Source organism: Epinephelus moara, chromosome 7 (assembly GCF_006386435.1).
Source record: "Epinephelus moara isolate mb chromosome 7, YSFRI_EMoa_1.0, whole genome shotgun sequence".
Classification (NCBI taxonomy): domain Eukaryota; kingdom Metazoa; phylum Chordata; class Actinopteri; order Perciformes; family Serranidae; genus Epinephelus; species Epinephelus moara.
The window spans coordinates 20642257-20661268 of record NC_065512.1 but is presented as its reverse complement, the minus strand read 5'-3'; the positions used below and the strand labels follow the sequence as shown (position 1 = coordinate 20661268).

The window sequence follows — 19012 nt, the reverse complement described above, 5'->3', positions numbered from 1 at the left end:
ATGCCCTTAACTCCTACACTGTGAACCTTTAACTGTTCAGACAGAAGGCTATGCAAATTAAACACAATTAACTCTTGAATCGCCTGTGCCTGTTTGCACACACTTGACCTGTGGGTCCTGCTGGTTTGGGGCCACAGAGTTTTATTCACACATGAAACACAGACACACGCAGACGCACACACACAAGGGGTGCATACCTTTTATTCCTCTGGGCCTCCTTCTTATCCATAATGACAGGCACACAGTTCGTTAGCTCGGTCCAGTCTGCATGCAGTCCGCAGCTCCAGCCAGTAGAGAACCGGGAGAAGAGCCAGGACTCCTCTTTCCCCGGTCGGTGACATGTGCATTTCTTCTGTCCTGGCTTGCAGTCGCACGGCTGCTCCAAGCGAATATTCCTCACCAAGTGTCTCCCGAAAGTGGTGCCTCCGGTCTTCTGGATGTGCAGAAACACGATCACGTCGTCCCCTTTGATGTTGAACTCCACGTGTCTGTCAAGGTCTCTCTCGGTGAAGTTGAATTTGGACGGTAGTTTGGGAGGGCTGTCATCCTCCAGGTCCTGATCTCTGTAGAAATCGTCGCTGTCCTGGTACGGGGTGGAAAGTAGGCTCACCCCCCTGAATTTCTCCCCAGCCTTAAAGTGGCACGAATTGCTGCCAGCGGGACATATGTACTGGTAACCTATCATAACAAAAAGAACAGCTAAAATAGGCACCAAGATGAGCTTACTGGATCTATCATCCATCATATCAAAAGGTAGTGTCTTCATTCCATTACTGTGAATAATAAGTAGCACCCGTGGGCTCTTCGGGGATCAATGATGCTCCATGCCTCAGAGAGACTAAAGGTGCCTTTTATTTAGGTGCCACATGTTGATCAGATCAGAGGTAATCTGGACATTAGAGAAGTCCACCGTTTGGTTTGTATAATGATGCACGCCGTCTGCACTGCGCTGGAGAGCTTGTCCAAAGTCAAGAGTCATGGCATTCAAATGTTCCTGGCTGTCCAACTTCTAAAGCGCAGGAGCTGCATCCGCGCCGACGACTCCCATGCTCCGGTATCAAGTTCACAATGAGGCAGCTGATGAGAGTTTACTTTCCTCCTGTCTTTGTGCCTCCCCCCCCAGGCTTAAATCGCAGTGTGGCTCGACTTACTCCAGCAGAGATGTGTCACGGCTCGGACTGTGGGGCTGGATCCTCCGGCAGCATCCTACAGCATCCTCGGCGGGTTGGGGCGGACTGACTGACTGTGCTGAAGCAGTGCTTTTGAGAGGATGCTGCTGCTGCTGCTGCTGCTGCTGCATCCCAGCCGACACATATGCGTTATGCTCTCGTCGTGGCTGGGCTGGGAGAGCTCTACTACATCCCATCCCCGTCCATCCCATAATCTTGTTAAACATAGTGCAAAGCCAGTATAGCCCGCATGGACACTGAGCTGAGACAGCATGGAGATTTAAGCACATATACATATAAAATCCGCTGGAACTTTTTCTGAGGCGCATTCATCCTAGTGTGACCTTTGATGATTAGAGAGATAGCACTGTCTCTCTGCTTGCAGCTGGTTGCCAGTGTAAGGATATAGGCTTTTCTTATTTTTAAAAAGCCCAATTTAATGTCTAATATCTGCTCAAAGGACGGAACTGTTAAGAGAGCCAATTATAAGTGAAACAGCTGCTTTCTCTGCAGCAGTCTTCTATTGATACCATAAAATACTGGTGCATTGCCTTACTGGCATGCCATGGCCAAGTTGAGGTGTACAATTCAATTAAGATGTATAGAAAATGTGATTTAAATAAGCTAAGATGTGAATAAGCATTTTTAAATGTAAAATAAAATAGGGGAGACCGGGGTCGGTTGTCACAATTTTTACCATTGTGTAAATTGGTCATCATCGAATCATCTTTCAATAGTCATTCCTACATTAAATGAAAGCTAAAGGTCTTAGCTTGAAATGGGCGTCCCTTTGATTTTTGCAACCTATTGTCACAAGACGTAATTAACCATCAAAGACACTGACACAGGATTGGTTGTCATAATATATGGGATTGGTTGTCCCTTTGGTTATCAATGGGGTTTTGAAGGGGGAAAAAAATGTGTAAATTTTTAAAAGTTTAAGCTAAAAACACCTAATAAAATCAATACTATCTCTACAATAGTAGCCTACTCATCAATGCCCCTTGTGTGTTGAATTTGAACCAGGTGATTGTTTGAATTATCCTCTGTAATGAGAAGTAAAATGAAATAATGTACATTTCTGACAAAAAATTCTAGTCTTCAATAGAGCTGTCATTTCATAACAATTGATTATGAATATAACATTGAACAAAACAGTGAGATTGGAATAATCTCCATCTCACTGTGACCAGGAACTTTTGTTAAAATGTCAAACAGCCAAGCTTGAAGTGTGTAACTGGTTAGATACAATGTCGATTTCTAATGAGCAACTAAAGCAACACTCTGTGTGTGTGTGTGTGTGTGTGTGTGTGTGTGTGTGTGTGTGTGTGAGAGAGATCAAAAACACCTGAGAACATATGGACTATGTTTGACATGCCTTCTGTCTGAACTGTCACACATGTGACAACCAACCCCCAGAGCAGTGAGACAACCATCCCCAGCTGACAGCTGACAAACACATTAAGATAGCTACCATATGGCTTTAGCTTGCTCGCTAAAAGTTGAGTGAATCAAAGCTATTATTACCTTTGAATATTTAATAAGTGTTTGATTTTTGAAAAGCTAATAACCTACAAGCTTTCAATACAAAAACAACACCAAAAGGAAAAATTACTCTGACCCAGGAAAAGTGACAAAATATCTCCTAACCTCAATGTTTCATGTGTAAAATGAGCAGGATGTCAGGCCAAGTGTTTGATATCTACATAATGTCACAGCGCCCTTACGTGTGGCTGTAATAAGCACTGTGACAACCAACCCATGTGACAACCAACCCCGGTCTCCCCTACAATAAAATGACATAAATGACAAGTCTATATGAGTCTAATAAAATTTAATTTATTTTTCTATCCATTTTTATTTCATGTGTTCTTCTCTTATTTGATTACAGACTTAATTTAACAGTAATGCTTTATTTTCTTTTGATGAATTGGTCAGTAATTTCATGTTTTTAGTGGTCACCTGCCCAAAGTTTCAGATGATACAAAATAGAGAAAGCTGTAAATCAACCTGCAACATTGATTTTAAAGGAGCATCCCACCCATTTTAAACACGAGGATTATTTTACTGGTCATGGGAAGCACTGCTCATCCTGTGAAAACGGTTGTTGTCTTCTGTGTCTCTGGAGGGAGTCTGTGAAATTACCTGTGATGTTATCAGTGTTGTTTTGTCTCGGCCTTGGAAAACGTTGAAAACGTTTTGTAAAAGCCTGCTTCACAGCTGGGTGCATGATGATCCAAAGAACTGAGCGTTTTACAGGCAGGGAGGGTTTAGTTAAAGATGCAATGGAGTTGCCTAATTTTGAAATAGTAGAATGCAGTGTTTTTAAGCCATCAGGATGCATTCATTCAGACTTCTTTATACCTATTTCTCTCATATACACCAACTTCATGGAAGTCTTAAGAGCTAGTGTGAAGGATTTAGGGGAATATATTGGCAGAAATGGAATAAATTATAATAGGTATGTTTTCTGTGATGTATAATCACCTATTAATAAAAACAATTGTGTTTTCGTTACCGTAGAATGAGTTATTTATATTTACATAGGGAGCAGGTTGTTTTGCAAAGAGTGCCATGCTGCACCGCCATGTTTCTACAGTAGCCCAGAATGGACAAACCAAACTCTGGCTCTAGAAAGGGCCATTCCAGTTTTCGCGTCGCCCACCTTAGTTAACTGCAACTAGCAGCATAAAAAAACATGGATTTCTTTTTGCACAAATTGCTTTATTCAGTATTTTTTACCACTACTGGTTAAAACCTCCTGAAAATCTGGATCTGTGGAACGGTGATTTCTAACGTGAAACTGCTTTATTCAGTGTTGTTACTGGTTTTAATCACCCGGGGTCTCATTTATAAACATTGCACACACACAAAACGAGGCCTGGAGGAGGCGTACGCCGCTTCAAACGCAAAAGTTGTGATCTATAAAAACAGATTTGATGGGAGAAACTTTTACCCATGCTTATGAACATTTTGGAGATGGGAAACTGGCGACGCAGATGGTGAGGTGGAAGCCTGATTGTAGAAATTGTCCAATATTTTTTGGCTTTATAAGCACATTTTTAGTATGGATTCTACGCATTGTTTTATAAATGAGACCCCTGGTCTGTTTGTTTTGGAGAGGAGGAGACCTCTGTGGATAATTCAGCTCATGGTGAAAACCTCCTGAACAATGAACACTGCAGGAAATCTAACAAGGAGTTTCAGCTAGTTGCAATCTGCAAACTTCACTGATAGATGCCACTGAAATCCCCTTAATCTTACACACTGGAACTTTAAGCAGTGTTACCAATACATTTTTATGAGTTAATTGGTTATGTTTTTAATTAATTGATCAGTCATGTCATGATACTATTGGCCAACTGCCCAAAGTTTTAATATGAAATAGAGAAAGCTTTAAATAAACCTGAAAAATTAAAGGAGCACTCCACCATAGGATGATGATTTAATGGGAAGCACTACTCAGCCTGTGAAAACAGTTGTTGCCTTCTGTGTCTCTGGAGGGAGTCTGCGAAATTACCCTGTGATGTTATCAGTGTTATCTTGGCTTGGGCTTGGAAAACATTGGAAATGTTTTGTAAAAGCCAGGTTCATAAGCTGGGCGCCTGGAGATCCAAAGAATTGAGCGTTTTCCAGGTAGGGATAGTCAGGGAGTGTCTCATGAAAGATGCTATGGAGTTGGAAGTAGAGTTTGGAAATTGTGTTTTGTAACTATACAGATTATAAGTCAGGATATTTCAGCCTCTGCTAAATGTCAATACGACGCCAGAAAAACGTTGGTTTCTTACGTTGGACAGATATTAAATTTTGGTTGAAATGAAAATTAAGTTGGTGATATTTTAAATGTCTGGACGTTAACATCATGTTGTTTCACAAACAGGTTTTGCTCTCCATACCTTCCGAATGTATGTTGTTTTTGTTATTCTACATCAAAATAACACTGGCATGAGACATCTGGGAGATGTTGGATTTTGGTTACATAACAGAACTTAAAACCAACAAAATAGCAGTGTCATCTGTTGTCAGTATTCTATCAATGTCAAATTTACATTGGCAGTAGATGTTGTCCAACGACATTGGTGCCCAGTCGGCATTCTAATATTTATTCACTGTTGAATCAATGTTGAATTATGTTTTGATTTTGAAAGATGAATCAATGTTGGTGTCACAATTTTGTCTAATAAACTTTAAACGTAGTTTCAAATTTGTTTCAATGTTAAAACAGATCTTTCTGAAATTTCAATGCTGACTTATGATAATTTTCTTAACCTTTTTACAGACATCAGAATTAAATGTTGTTTCGGTGTTGTTTTAATGTTGAAATAGGCCTAACAACTGGCATAATTTCAACCACATTTCAACATTGAAGGTTCGGCCATGTGCCAGCTGGGTGGCCAGCTGGGTATTTAGACCATTGAAGGGTGATGACTACTTTTCATCTATTTTTCACACATACACACACACATTGTATGGAAGTATGATACTAAATTGCTGTACAACCCCTTCAGTGTTTTGACAATTTACATATTGATATAGGCTACCAATTGTTTCACCTAGCCTATAATAACCATTTTGCTTAATGTCATTATTATCCTTTGTTAAGTTTTATCATTCTGCAAGTTATATGCTGTATCTTAACATTAGCTCATCATAAACATAATGTAACAGTATAATTATTAAATATTTAATTCAGTTAGTCTCGCTACACAGTTTCACACAGTGGTGTAGCAGCAACATGCTCCAGTGTTTGGTGGGAAAGTGTTTAAGCTTCAGCGTCTGCCTCTTTAGCTGTCTGCCGCTGTGCCTGAATAAATTCCAACTTTACCATTATGTTTTTATAGATTTACACCCACAGTCATTGATTTTGTGCGTGTAAGCAAACAAACACATTCTGCCTTAAATAGAAGTACGCCATAATTTATTTTTTACCATACGTTTTTTTTCCAGATACGAATAACGGCCAGCGCNCTTTACCATTATGTTTTTATAGATTTACACCCACAGTCATTGATTTTGTGCGTGTAAGCAAACAAACACATTGGGCTTTAAATAGAAGTACGCCATAATTTATTTTTTACCATACGTTTTTTTTCAGATACGAATAACGGCCAGCGCGAGCCACCCCAGTTCGCGGCTACCCCGGCAACTAGCTAACGTTAGCATACTGGTTAGCTGCCCAAAATACCTACCTGAAGTCCTTTGCTTTGTATGGAAGCGGTCAGCATCACCAACGGGGTGAGGGATATATTATTGGCAACACCGTGACCGCATTTCTAACGTAACGTTACACTGTTATAGTTTTGTAACAAGCTATCTGTGTAGACTTTGTCCGTTAAATCACGCTGGTGCACCGTTTTCATTCAGGGAAAGGATGTTTACTTTGATGCTACAGCTAAGTTAACTTCAATGTACTCTGTCTGACCCTTTCACCTCCGTTATATTAGAAGCAAGTCTTGCTAACAGGTCGATTTGATTTTGACATGCAACAGCATATTATGTAATGGTGAACTGTGAATTTCTGAGGGCTTTTCTAGACCGTTATGTGCACCGGTGTTGTGATTTCCCTGATAACTTAGTGTAACTACGTGGCACTGACTCACTGGCAGCACTCTAAAGGCAGAGGGACCGTGTCTGACGGCGTTGGTGTTTGCTCTCTGCCACCTCAGGTTCATGTTACGACTCGCCGGACATTATGAGGAACGTTATTGTGCTGTCACTGCTGCTGCTGAATATACATCATGTCATATCAGCACCCAAAGGCGTCACTGCCAGTCTGGAAGCAAAGTGGAACATGACGCCTTTCCTTCTGGAGGCAAGGTACTTACCCCCCATGGACAGCATGCACTCACACAAGTCTGCAGCAGGCAGGGCCGTAGTCAGGATAGGTCATCTGTCCAAGCCCCCTTAAACGCACCCTATAGTATAGTGGCCCTGAGAGATCAGTGCAATGCAAATTAAGACAACACATGCAAACAGACAGCACACAAGCAAGTGATGAAACATCTCTTCACCAATATGATGACACCTATGGGAACAGCTATTGTAAAAGTGTATATCCATTGGGGAAAAGAGGTCATCCCTAAAGGCAATAAATATGTAAATAAGTGCCTTTTAGTGGACCATAACTCTGGTTTTTATACGTAATTGCAGCCAAAAAAATATTGTGTGTATAGCATTGTTTATAACTCACCATGTCTAGGTGCTGTATCGTAGGCAACTGGACTTGCTTGAGTTTCTTGAAGACATTTCGCTTCTCATCCAAGAGGCTTCTTCAGTTCTAATAGACTGGTGTGGAGTTGCAGGTGTTGTCAGATTACTTAACACCCATTCTCACCTGGACCGATCTAACACTAACGACACACAAGATGGCTGGGTGGGTTAATGACTCACATGTGACCTTAACGACTCTGAAACTCAGAGCTCACATGTGACCTCAGCGACTCTGTAACCCTGCGACTCCGCACCAGTCCATAACCTGGATAACTGAGAATCTTCACCGACATATTGTGTTACTAGAAATGTTGGTCATTTTTCTTGTATGTGTATAAATACTCTGATTGTAAACAACAAACAAACACAACAACTGCATACCTGTAAGGTCTGTGTAATGCTGTGTGCTACTCATAGACTGTAAAAATAATGGATGTAGCTACCGTGATGTCACCTATTGCTTTGTAGACTCCCATTTTTAAGCCTTGAGTTCAGCATCTCATCTGTCGCCATCTTGTTTTTTGGAGCCAGCATTGACCACATTTAGGGGGGCTGGCACTGTGGAGGAGTGAGGGGCCGATCTGACTGAGAAGCAGAGGACACTATTAGCAGACAGCCTGTCACTCAAAGCATCCTTCCCTTAATTACGCATAACTTTAAGCCTCAATAAAATGTAAAGGGTGAGCTTTAAAAACATTCTCCCCATGTTCATTTGTCATAAATAAGGAAGTAAGCTAAGGACATCAAAACCTTTTTTGTACCAGGCTGTAAACATGTTTATTTATGCTATAAAGTTGGGCATTTTATCATTAGTGTCTATGTGGATTGATTGGCTTCTGCCAGCCTCAAGTGGCCGTTCAATGAACTGCAATTTGGGGCACTTTTGTGCTGGCATCATTTTTCAGCCCTGTAAATTGCTGCTTGGTTATACTAATTGTTTTCAAAGATATTGATAAAGTTTCATATCAATTCTGAATATTTAAAACGGTTTAATTTTCTGCAGTATGGATGCACCATTACCAGCTGCACTGTCTAGCTCTCTCTTATTTAAATGTCTACTGCAGACAGACACTCTGCTACTAACCAAGGGGGAAAAAATTATTGTTATCATATTAAAACCTTGCTATATTTATCTTTTAAGTAACATTTTAAATGTTATGCCCTTAATGTCAATATTTTCCGTGGTACTAACTACTGATATTTTTAAAGGTATTGTATCAAAGAAATTCCAGTATTGTGACAACACTGGTGCTACTTCACAGGGGACATAATTGAATCTGTTTAGAAAATGCAAAATAATTATGTGGTCTGCAGCTTTAACTGTTGGGCAGGTAGAAAGTGATTACTTAGGTACATACTGTGGTTACTGACTAATGCTGACTATTACTTTTGTTTACCCTTGTGCAGCGAGTTTATCGGAGAAGATGGGAATGAAAAATTCTGGCAGTTTGTTGACACTGTGAAAGAGCTCACTGTTTACAAGCAAGGAGGTACGTTGATTGAATCCAAAATAGATTTTAAATACGTTTAAACCTCAACATGTGTGCCTCTTTTCTAAAATTTCTCATTTCAACTGATGGCTGATTTGTCTCACAGAGTCTGTGCGCTCGTACTACAACTTGATCATCAAGAAGGCCGGCCAGTTCCTCACATATCTTCAAGTTAATCTCCTCAAATTTGCCCTGGCTCTACGGTCGTACTCGCCAGCTGTTCATGCGTCTCAGCAGGTATGTTGGGATTCAAACAGTGCACCTGTTCCAAAACCTTCTCAAGAGCAGTGTTAGAGGCAGTTTCATTGTCTTGTTGTCTTGTCAGGCCTTACTTAGAGTTTTTCTCACTTTCTTTTGCAAAATCGTTAAATGACAGTCATTATTCTCAAACTGCTGTGTGAAATACTACACATCAATAACTCATTTTCTCACAACAGCATTTGTATATCTCTGTGGTTTCTCACAGAAAGGTTAATTATCTGTAATTGATCCAGTGACAGGAGTTAGCGTTGGTGATCAAAATCGATAAGACTGCTTTTTGTATTACTCTCAGATGCATTGCAACATATATGCAAACTATTCCACATTCTTTCTAAACATTAGGACAGAAATGTTTCACAAATGTTAAGTATAACCTTGTCTTAATGCCAAAAGAATGAATAACAGATCAAGCTTTAGATCCAGTTCTCTCTGACATTCTAGTTCAGATTGATTGCAAAATTGCGTCAGATTTAAGTGAAAATGTTTTACATGTGAGCATTCTTTTGCTTGAAACAAGTTGGTGTAGAAAGTGATTTTTACTTAAAGGGCCAGTGTGTAATATTTGGCATGGTTTATTGTCAATCTGAATCTGAATCTGAATATTCTACCCATTAATATGTTTATACAAGTGTATAATCGCTATAAAATAAAATTCGTTTGGTTTTCGTAGCCTTATAACTATGCTTTTTTATATATATATATATAGCAAGGGCCTTGCTTTAGAGAGGTCGCCATCTTGCGCCGCCATGTATGTACGGCAGACCGAGCGGACAATCCAGCCAGCCAGAGAACGCGTTTCGCGTGTATAAATGAACCAACGAAGACAGCGGAAGGAAGGAAGAAGGAGGAGGAAACAGCAGAGAGTGTTAGTAGTTCGTCGATAGAGAGTAGTGAAAAGTTTTTTTAGTTATAAAGTTTGCGAATGGACCACACTTACCACGCAACAGGAGAGAATGAACCCGAACCGTCATCTGCGAGGAAAAGAAGACGCAACTTCACTCCTTGTGATGCACTCTCTGCGGCGCTTTTCCTCCTGATGATATATCTCCCCAACGATGGTAGCAGTAGCACCGAATCCCATTCTGTGCATTCAGCCTCTCTTCTCGCCCGCTCAGCATCAAACACATGGAGTTCCTCATCTGTATGCTCCGGCTCAAACAGGTATGGCTCTGGATCTGTGTCCGCTACAAGAAACTCTTCAAAATCGCGTTCAAAGTCATCCATTGCAGCTACTATAGTCCGGAGATATTGCTAGGCTAAATAAACAGCTGAGCTCTGTTTACCGGCTACGCTGTCAGTCAGTGTGCGGGCTGGAGATTGAGCAGAGAGGGGAGGGGGGTCCCCACTCAGTATGGTAAACATGTATGTGTGTAAAGTTATGAAGTGTGTCTGTTACGCCAGAAGAGTCAGAGTTTGGGACGGAGTCTTTTACCCCCTGGAGTGTTACCGGAGTTTTTCGAGTGCTCAAATAAACGGGCCTTTTTCCCGAACACTACTCTGGTCTCCTGCTCATGAGGGATTCATTACAATATCGTAACATGGCTTACATTTCTAAATAAACATTCACCTCGTCGCTAGATAGACCTACTCCTGAAAAACTCGTGCACAAGGCTTTTTGTCCCTACGAGGCCACCGTCATTTACCCGACGGGAGGGGTGAGCGAGTGAGCCCTGCAATCTAGAATTTGACCACTGATGTCACTGTTTTCAACCCATTTTACACACTGGGCCTTTAATAAGATTTATAAAAACAAGTCAAGATGTCTAGCTACCAGAAATCTGACAATTTGATCAAAAAAGGTTCATTTTAAGGAGTTCTCAGTGCTGTTTCTAGATAACAATAGTTGACCCAGTCAAGAGCTCATGTAAAATTTGGTACAAATATTTGTAGTCCCCAGAGGGTGAATCCTGATGACTCTTGTGACCCCCTTACTTTTCCTCTAGTTAACTTATCAAGTAAAATATCTCAACATCTGGTAGATGCACTGGGACAAAGTTTGGTTCAGATATGCATGGTCCCCAGAGGAAGAACATCAGTTACCTTATGTACGTTTCATGTGGTGCCATTATTGGGTCAAAATTGCAATTTGTCCAATACATTAGTTTATGACTTAGTTTAATTGTAAAATGAATAATGAAAAATTTTACCTTTGATGACATTTGACCAATAATGATGGAGTTATTTCAAAGTTGGTCCTTTCTTTGGAAGTGTTTACATCATCATTAATCACTTGAAATAAGATATTTTTCTCTTGAAGTTTCAGACCTTATAGTAAGTGGCAAAGCATACTGCAGGATCTGTAACACGTCCTGTGTAATCACAACCCCAAACAAGATAAAACTGTTAATCAAGACAGGGCAAGTGACACTTATTTAAATTAAGTCAAACAGCCTTGCATAGTCAGCACCAGCTAATCCAATCCATACTCAAAATAATTTGAAGTAGATTAAAAATCTGAATATAAGATTATATCGCTTATTAAGAGGTATAGTTTCTGCAGTGTAACAGATGCACCTCATGGAGTATAAATTCTTGAACACATTTATACCGCAGAGGAGTGTTGCTACCACAACTTATTTATACGAAACAGGCAGACATCGTAGAGGAGCAATGTCTTGCTCATGCCAGAGAAAGAGGTGAAAAAAATCCATGATGGTTTGGTCAGAGAAAGGTGGACAGAGAGACGGTGAAAAGACAGGGAAGCAAAACCTGCAGTGAATGCTCTGTGTGAGTACATGACAGCAGAGGCCAAAAGATTTTTCCCACGTCAACAAAAATGATATGTGAGGTTGGTGAAATGCTGTGGCAAGATAGTCAGACAGAAGAGTTTGGTTGGACAGTTTGGTTGCAGAGGAGATTTACATTTTTCTTCTGCAGTGGTTCCTAATTTCTGTGAATTTGTGCCAGTGAGATTTTTCTCTTTACTGTCCAATGCGATAACTTGGATTTTACATATTTATTTCTACTGTTAAGTGCTTACTGTCACTAGGGGGAATACATTAAAGGTGTTTGCTGATGCCTGTGACACATCTTTTAAATTGAAACTAGTTTTTGTATGACATGAATAATAAACAGATACTTCTCTGTTGGCTGTGGACTAAATTTGATTTTAAAATTGGGTGACTCTCAGGAAATTTCAGTGCACTCTGCATGCGCAATTCTTTAGCCCTTTGATTGTTGTGGTTTCAGCAATGATAAGGAGGAATTTCATTTTGGTGACAGCGCTCCCCGGTTGATGAAGTTCTCTAATTTTAGAATGTGTTCAACGTTTCAATGAATAACGACCTCATGCAGCTGAAATTGTTGAAAAGTGTTGTGCTGCATAGTTAAATTGTTGTGGTGATTGCTGTAGAATTTAAAAAATAAATCAGTCATGCACCTGATGTATCCATGGTTAACTTGAGCCCATGTTGAAGAGGGAGGAGTCTTTATTAGAGTTGTTCCGATACCTATATCTGGATCAAATACAGTTGAAAAACCCACAACGTCACGTCCGTATTGCAATGAATTGTGGGTTACTAAGTCTGTGAAGTCTGCTGAAGTCTGCACCCCAAGGGGACTCTCTGTAAGTCTGCAGGAAGTCCGCTTGAGGCCCCTTGTGGACCAGATGAATTGTAGCTTTGGACAGCCGTAAGCACTCCCAGACTTCCTGGGAACCTACCCGCAAGGTGGGACCGATTGGGAACCACTGGCCCAAGATGCTAGATTGGGTATCGGCAAATAGTCAATGCACTGATCTGGTACCATGTAATTTATTAATAAACTTTAATGAAGTGTCCTGCTCGAATAAGACAGCAGTGTCCTGGAAATCAATTCCCTTTGCAGCTCAACAGTAGCCTCCACATCACGTTGCATTGTGCAGCCACTGTTAGCCACCTTGTGTAGAGCGGTGAAGAAGAATTGATTTGTGGTAAAAAGTCTAATGTTAGCCTTTAGCAAAATGTGCAACGTGGCAATATTTTAGTCTGGAAAGTGCCTCAAGTTTAGGGTTTAATCTGAGCCATGTCATACAACAATTATAGCAGTCTTTCCACGTCCATACAGAGTTAGTAGTATACAGCTGTTATTTTGTTTTTTCAATGCAGTGTTATTGAATATATTCTAGGTATTGGATGACACCCAAGGTCAGGTATTGGAATAGGTATTGGAAAGAAAAAATTGTATCAGAACATCTCTAGTCTCCACCACATGCTATCCGTGCTAGCATCATGTTGTTGCCATTATGTTATAGAACGTTTCCTCACTCCTCCGTGCTCTTTCACAGATCGCCAGCGATGAGCCTCCGCCTGAGGCTTGCTCTGCCTTTGTCTCCATCCATGGTCAACATAGCTGCAGTACCAAGGACATCAAGAAGCTCCTGAAGGCAGCTGCAGGCAGGTAACACAGAATGGCACCATCCTCCCCCCTCTGTGGATAAACTCAATTTGTAGTGCAGAACTAGATAAAAAAAAGTTTACACACAGTCATTTTGTTCCCTAAAATTTTGCTTCCACTGACTGCCTGCAATGATCATACATTTTCAAAATGTTTGCAGGCCAAAACCATATTTGTACAAGAATGATCACACATATCCAGGGGTGAACAAAACAGATGTGCCAGTTGTGATCCTGTACGCTGAGATTGGAACCAAGAAGTTCGCCTCGTTTCATAAGGTGCTGTCAGAGAGGGCTGGAGAGGGCACGCTTGTGTATGTGCTGCGGCATTTTGTGGCGGTGAGTACATAACATATCAGAGAAAAAGTTTTCTAGTTCAAGAACTTTGTTAGGTTTTAAAGGATAAGGCTTGTCATATTCTATAGTTTTATTATTGACACATTACTGAAACCAGCAATGAATCTATCCCTCTGACAAGTACTGCCTGTGCCAATGCGTACTTGATCTCATTCCTCTGCGCCTCACACCTCCATTGTTTCATCTTTACTTTAGATGACGGCACTATTGCGGTTATACAACAGTGACATGTTATTCCTTTTAGTAGATTCCTCAAAATCTTACTCAGAACTCGAAAACTAACTGAAATACAGATCCCTTTGAGGGAGTGAAAGGTGCTTTTCTTTAAGATGGGTGTTGAAGAAAAGCAGAGTGTGGGTGTGAAAGTCTTCTGATTGTGCCGGTGAAAGCACGAGGCAACGCTTTGAAATTGAGTGACATCGGTGTCAAGGTTGAATGTTAGTGGATCTGCTGTATGTGGGGGCCCGTGTGCTTCTCGTTCAGACTGGTAACACGTGTTATAGATTATAACTTTAACTGACTGTGAAGTATTTAAAAAACCCTCGGGTAAACAGGCGACGTACACATGAAACAAAGTTGGGCAATCATATGTAGACGTACAGTGCATGACCAAAAGAATGTGGACACCTGAGCGTTAAAGCTATGTGTAATGGAAAGTGTTAACATTTTTCTTAATTGGAAGGAGCCTAGCCCAAACAATTAAAAGCAAGCCCAGAGCGTTTCTCCTCTCCACCAATCTGTGCAGCTGTTACTGTCCAGACCAACATCCCCTTCACTCCAGGGTCCACTGGTTGTGTGCTTCACACCATTCCAGCCATCTCTTGGCTTTGCACACGTTAGACATGTGTGCTGNAAAAAAAAAAAAAAAAAGATCTGTTCTGAAGTTGCTTCCCGAGGCATTTTGGAACATGGACATGAGTGACTGCTGCATCTTGCAAGGGAAGACAATTTTTTTGGGCGTCAGCATTCAGCCCACTGCTGTGCAGCTAAGCTGTTGTTGCTCCGAGGCGTTTCCGTTTCACAATAGCAGCACTTACAGCGTTCTGTGGCAATATCTAGCAGACCAGAAATCTGATTAGCTCATTGTGAAGATGGCATCCTATCACAGAGTCTCTTTAGTGTGACCCTCTAATAATGTCTGTGAATAAAGATTAACAATAAAATGTCTGTATGCTGGATTTTATCTGCCTGCTAGCTAAACACACTTATTAGAGCAGCTGTCCACATAGTTTTGGCCATGTATTGTGTGTAGCTATAAGCAGAAAGTGTACCCATGGGCTGGATCTGCAGACTTGATGATTTTCTCTGACACTTCTGACAGAAATGTACATGTAAACAAAACTCTGCACTGTTTTTGATCGAAGCCATCACTCTGCTCCTCACTGCAGAATCCAAAACCTCAAAAGATGCTTTTATCTGGCTATGGTGTTGAGCTGGCCATCAAAAGCACCGAATACAAAGCTGTGGATGACACCAAAGTAAAAGGTCAGTTTGCGACTTATCAAACTTTCTGTGCTGGACTTTGCTGCGTCTGAGGCAATAAAACAAATCTTGTGCTTTGTAGATTCAAAGACAGTCACAAATGCTGAGGATGATGGTAATGATGAAGTCCAAGGCTTCGTTTTTGGAACATTAAAGTAAGGAAATGTAACACGGCATGTACCATAAGTGTTTTTTCACCTCTTGTGTTTTCTGTTATCGCTCCCGTGCTTTGTGTAACTTGATAAAGAGATAAAAATACATTCTTGGATTCTATTTGTATCTACCTCTTTTCCTTTTTCCTCCGTTAAAGGAAATCTCACCCTGAACTCAAGGAGCAACTCGGTGAGCTTCGCAAACATCTCCTGGATAGCACCAATGACATGGTCCCTCTCAAAGTGTGGGAAATGCAAGGTATCCATTTTCTGTTTTTAGTTAATGATTATATTGTATCCACCTTATTCCTGTGGGCTCTACTGTAGAAATGATTATGGGTGCTAGCTAGTCCCATAGACTGTCTGTGGTTTGTCCCAGTGGCTACTCTTGGTGACTGACCGCCAACGCTCTGGTACTGTCCACGTCTGTAATGACTGACAACCAGTCTAAGCTAAATTTCTGTCTTCAGCAACTGTGTGTTGAACATATAACCACAACAAAAAGGGATTGTTCCTGTTGCCAAAGGTACCATTGATATGAGAAATAAAACCACAAGAGTTTCACGAGACATAGCGAAAAAGTATTAAATCAGAATTTGCAGAAGAGAATGATACCGAGACTGACAGGTCCGTCACTCAACGTCAGCACACGTTATCCCTCTTTCCCCGTCTGACTTCATTCTCAACCTACATTAGAAAATTGCTTGTTATAAAATAAACTCAGCAACAAACCTTTCATTAGGGCTGAGAATGTGTTACTGATTTACTGTACTTCCTTTATATCATAAAAAATGAATGCCAAAAGTTATTTCTTTTACTAGTACTTTACTATTACTGAAGTCTGCTGCTAAATTCAGATCATGTTTTACTCAGAACAGTTTTCAATAAATCAGTAATTTAAAAAAAACCCTGTAAACTGCATCGTTAATGCAGATGAGCAGAGTATTAGCTGGGAAACATCACATTTATTCACTTTACATGGAGCTACAGTTAAGCTACACTTAAGATAGCTCAGGCCATGTCAAAGCTAACAATATTTTAACGGAGCAGGGCAAGCTGATTGCTAGCGTGCTCGGCTGAAAACGAAAAAAGACTTTGAGATGGCTGTCAGAGATGGCAGAGGTATGATCACATAATCCTGTTTGAGCTATAACAGGTGGTGTGTTCCACGTTTTATTTCCCATTTGCTCTTGGAAAGAAGAATAGAGTACCGTAAACAAACTGTTACCACTGGAAATTGCCGGTTTTGGTTCAACACTGGAAGTTGCGCCCATAATTCACGCAAGGTTTCATGGGGGCTAGGAATAATGCTTGTCTTTGACTAACAGTTAATAATTTTAACACAGCAAATTGAATGTAATCTCATTTGATTGTCTTGCATGTGTTTGATTTGTCTAAACATAATGTGCATTCATAGAGGTAAATGTTGATTTCATTATTTGATCTCCACAGATCTCAGTGTCCAGGCAGCTGCCAGAATCATGTCCGTGCCAAAGTTCGACGCTTTGAAGCTAATGCGGGACCTCAGTCAGAACTTTCCGAGCAAAGCCAGGTCAGAACATTCATCTTATTTACTCTCTCTGGCTGACTGGCAAACACATTTGGTACCGTTCCAAAATCCATATTTTTAGGAGCCCTACTCTGTGTTACAATGTGTGAATCCAGTCACGACAAATGCTGTTATTAAAGTGCACATGAGATATGTCTCCTATAAACCCATTTGTTTGAGTATTATCTGCAATAAATACGACTTTAGCACTGAGATGTAATCAGCTTTTTGATGTTTGCTTATTTTGGCTCAGACAGCTTGTAATAACACCAAAAAGTGCTGAGTAAGAGTCGGCTGTTTATAGGGAATTGACTGAAAACGTACCCATCTTGAGGGCCCACAGGTTTTTGGAGATTAAAACTGGCATTTTACTGCCGGCTTGGGATGTGGTAAAAGCTGATGGTGACTGTACATGTTTTACTGTTCCCACAGATCACTGACAAGAGTGGCTGTAAAGCAGGAAATGAGAAAAGAAATTGAGGAGAACCAAAAGGTGCGATATAATAAGCAGCGTTTCCACATGACGGTGCAGTGGGGGTTTTCTTTGATAACATCCTCAGTCATTGCACAAGTTTTATTTTAGAGAATGAGTTTCTAATCTATATCTGAAATAAATTCTATAACAATATCAAATGTGACATTTTATTTTCTCCTAGTTTCTGCGCTCACTTTATCCCTTCCACTTTCAGCTGTAGTCTATGTGCATATCTTCTCCTGTCGAAAGATCAGACATTAAAGGCAGAATCGCCCATTTAGGGGCGTTGGACTAACACTTTGAGCTTGTTGTTTCAGCGTCTCAGCGAGACCATTGGTGTTCACCCGGGAGACGGGGAGCTCTTCATCAACGGACTGCACATTGATCTGGACATTCACAACCCTTTCAGGTAGGTACCCAGCAGGAGGGACTGGTGGTCTGCCTGCGCTCTCCCCGGGAAGCCTCAGACCTAAGCTTCAGCTCAGCAATCCTGATGCAACAAGATCAGAGTTTGGTGCACAGTAAAAACCACTGCCACTCAGCTGATATGTATTAAAAACATCTAACCTGTGATTTTGTATTTACAGCATTTTAGACATCCTCAGAGGGGAGGCCAGGGTCTTGGAGGGGCTTCACAACCTGGGCATAAAAGGGGACCATCAGGGCAAGCTGCTGAGGCTGCCTGTGAACGCTGTGGATGACAGCTACGCTTTAGATATAAGACATCCAGCTATAATGGTGAGTCCTGGCCCAGATCAACACTGCAGGTGTTTTTCGTCTTTGTGTACCAGGGTGGGAATTAGTGAATCAGTCATCAGGCTGTTGCAACACTCGAGCCTGCCAGAAACTTCAGGTATTAATTTGGAATTCAGCCAAGAAAAGCTATCAAATTAAAAACTTTTCATTTCGGCCCCTCTGGCCATTTTAATATCCCAGATACTATAAAAATGTCAGCGAAATGAAGAATTTAAGCCTTTCCGCATTCAACTGAGAGGTCTGTCATTTCAGCTTGCTTTCCCCTTCTAGATGTGCTTCTAGAATATGTACATTTTGTGTGTCTAAGAGAGACACACATATGGAAGGAGACAAAGAGAGAGAGTGTAAGAGAGATAATGATAGTTTGCCAGCGAGGCAACGTTTGCACTGTGGGGAGCCTTGTACCGTACGTTACAGAGAGAAAGACCACTGTTAGTGCCAGATTGGCCAGCCATGATGGATCATTTTGCGGCTATGATTGTGGTCATTTATCATAAAAAGCCAGATCTAGTAGCTCACTGATGGTGGGTCCTAGAACTCTATAACAAGTGCATGTAAAATGTTTTGCACATCAGATTCAGCACATTTCTGCCCTCAGAATTAAGATAAGACAGACTTTATTTTATCCAAGGGGAGATTTTTGGGGGGGCAATAGTGCTACACACACCTGCAGTCAATTTAAAACAATGCATAACCAACACAACAGTACAGGGTTACACCAAAGACATAGTAATAAAA

General features: G+C 40.9%; 2 protein-coding genes across 4 annotated transcripts in view; one reads left to right on the top strand and one right to left on the bottom strand.

Annotated features, from left to right (window-relative positions):
* Positions 1 to 901, bottom strand: part of hs6st3b (heparan sulfate 6-O-sulfotransferase 3b) — a 111129-nt gene extending 110228 nt beyond the window's left edge. Inside the window, exon 1 of the mRNA XM_050048121.1 lies at positions 198 to 901. Coding sequence (XP_049904078.1) covers positions 198 to 766 — 569 coding nt within the window. The 5' untranslated portion in view covers positions 767 to 901. The remainder of the gene's footprint in view (positions 1 to 197) is intronic.
* Positions 902 to 6309: 5408 nt separating this feature from the next.
* Positions 6310 to 19012, top strand: part of uggt2 (UDP-glucose glycoprotein glucosyltransferase 2) — a 57429-nt gene continuing 44726 nt past the window's right edge. For 2 of the 3 annotated variants that reach the window (XM_050048118.1, XM_050048116.1), the window contains exons 1-13: positions 6310 to 6404; positions 6836 to 6986; positions 8787 to 8869; positions 8976 to 9106; positions 13395 to 13507; positions 13665 to 13842; positions 15249 to 15345; positions 15425 to 15497; positions 15653 to 15753; positions 16947 to 17046; positions 17476 to 17536; positions 17836 to 17927; positions 18106 to 18256. In XM_050048118.1, coding sequence (XP_049904075.1) covers positions 6862 to 6986; positions 8787 to 8869; positions 8976 to 9106; positions 13395 to 13507; positions 13665 to 13842; positions 15249 to 15345; positions 15425 to 15497; positions 15653 to 15753; positions 16947 to 17046; positions 17476 to 17536; positions 17836 to 17927; positions 18106 to 18256 — 1305 coding nt within the window. In that variant the 5' untranslated portion in view covers positions 6310 to 6404; positions 6836 to 6861. Of the gene's footprint in view, positions 6448 to 6835; positions 6987 to 8786; positions 8870 to 8975; positions 9107 to 13394; positions 13508 to 13664; positions 13843 to 15248; positions 15346 to 15424; positions 15498 to 15652; positions 15754 to 16946; positions 17047 to 17475; positions 17537 to 17835; positions 17928 to 18105; positions 18257 to 19012 lie in introns of all 3 variants that reach the window. The other variant, XM_050048117.1, reaches the window with a different exon arrangement.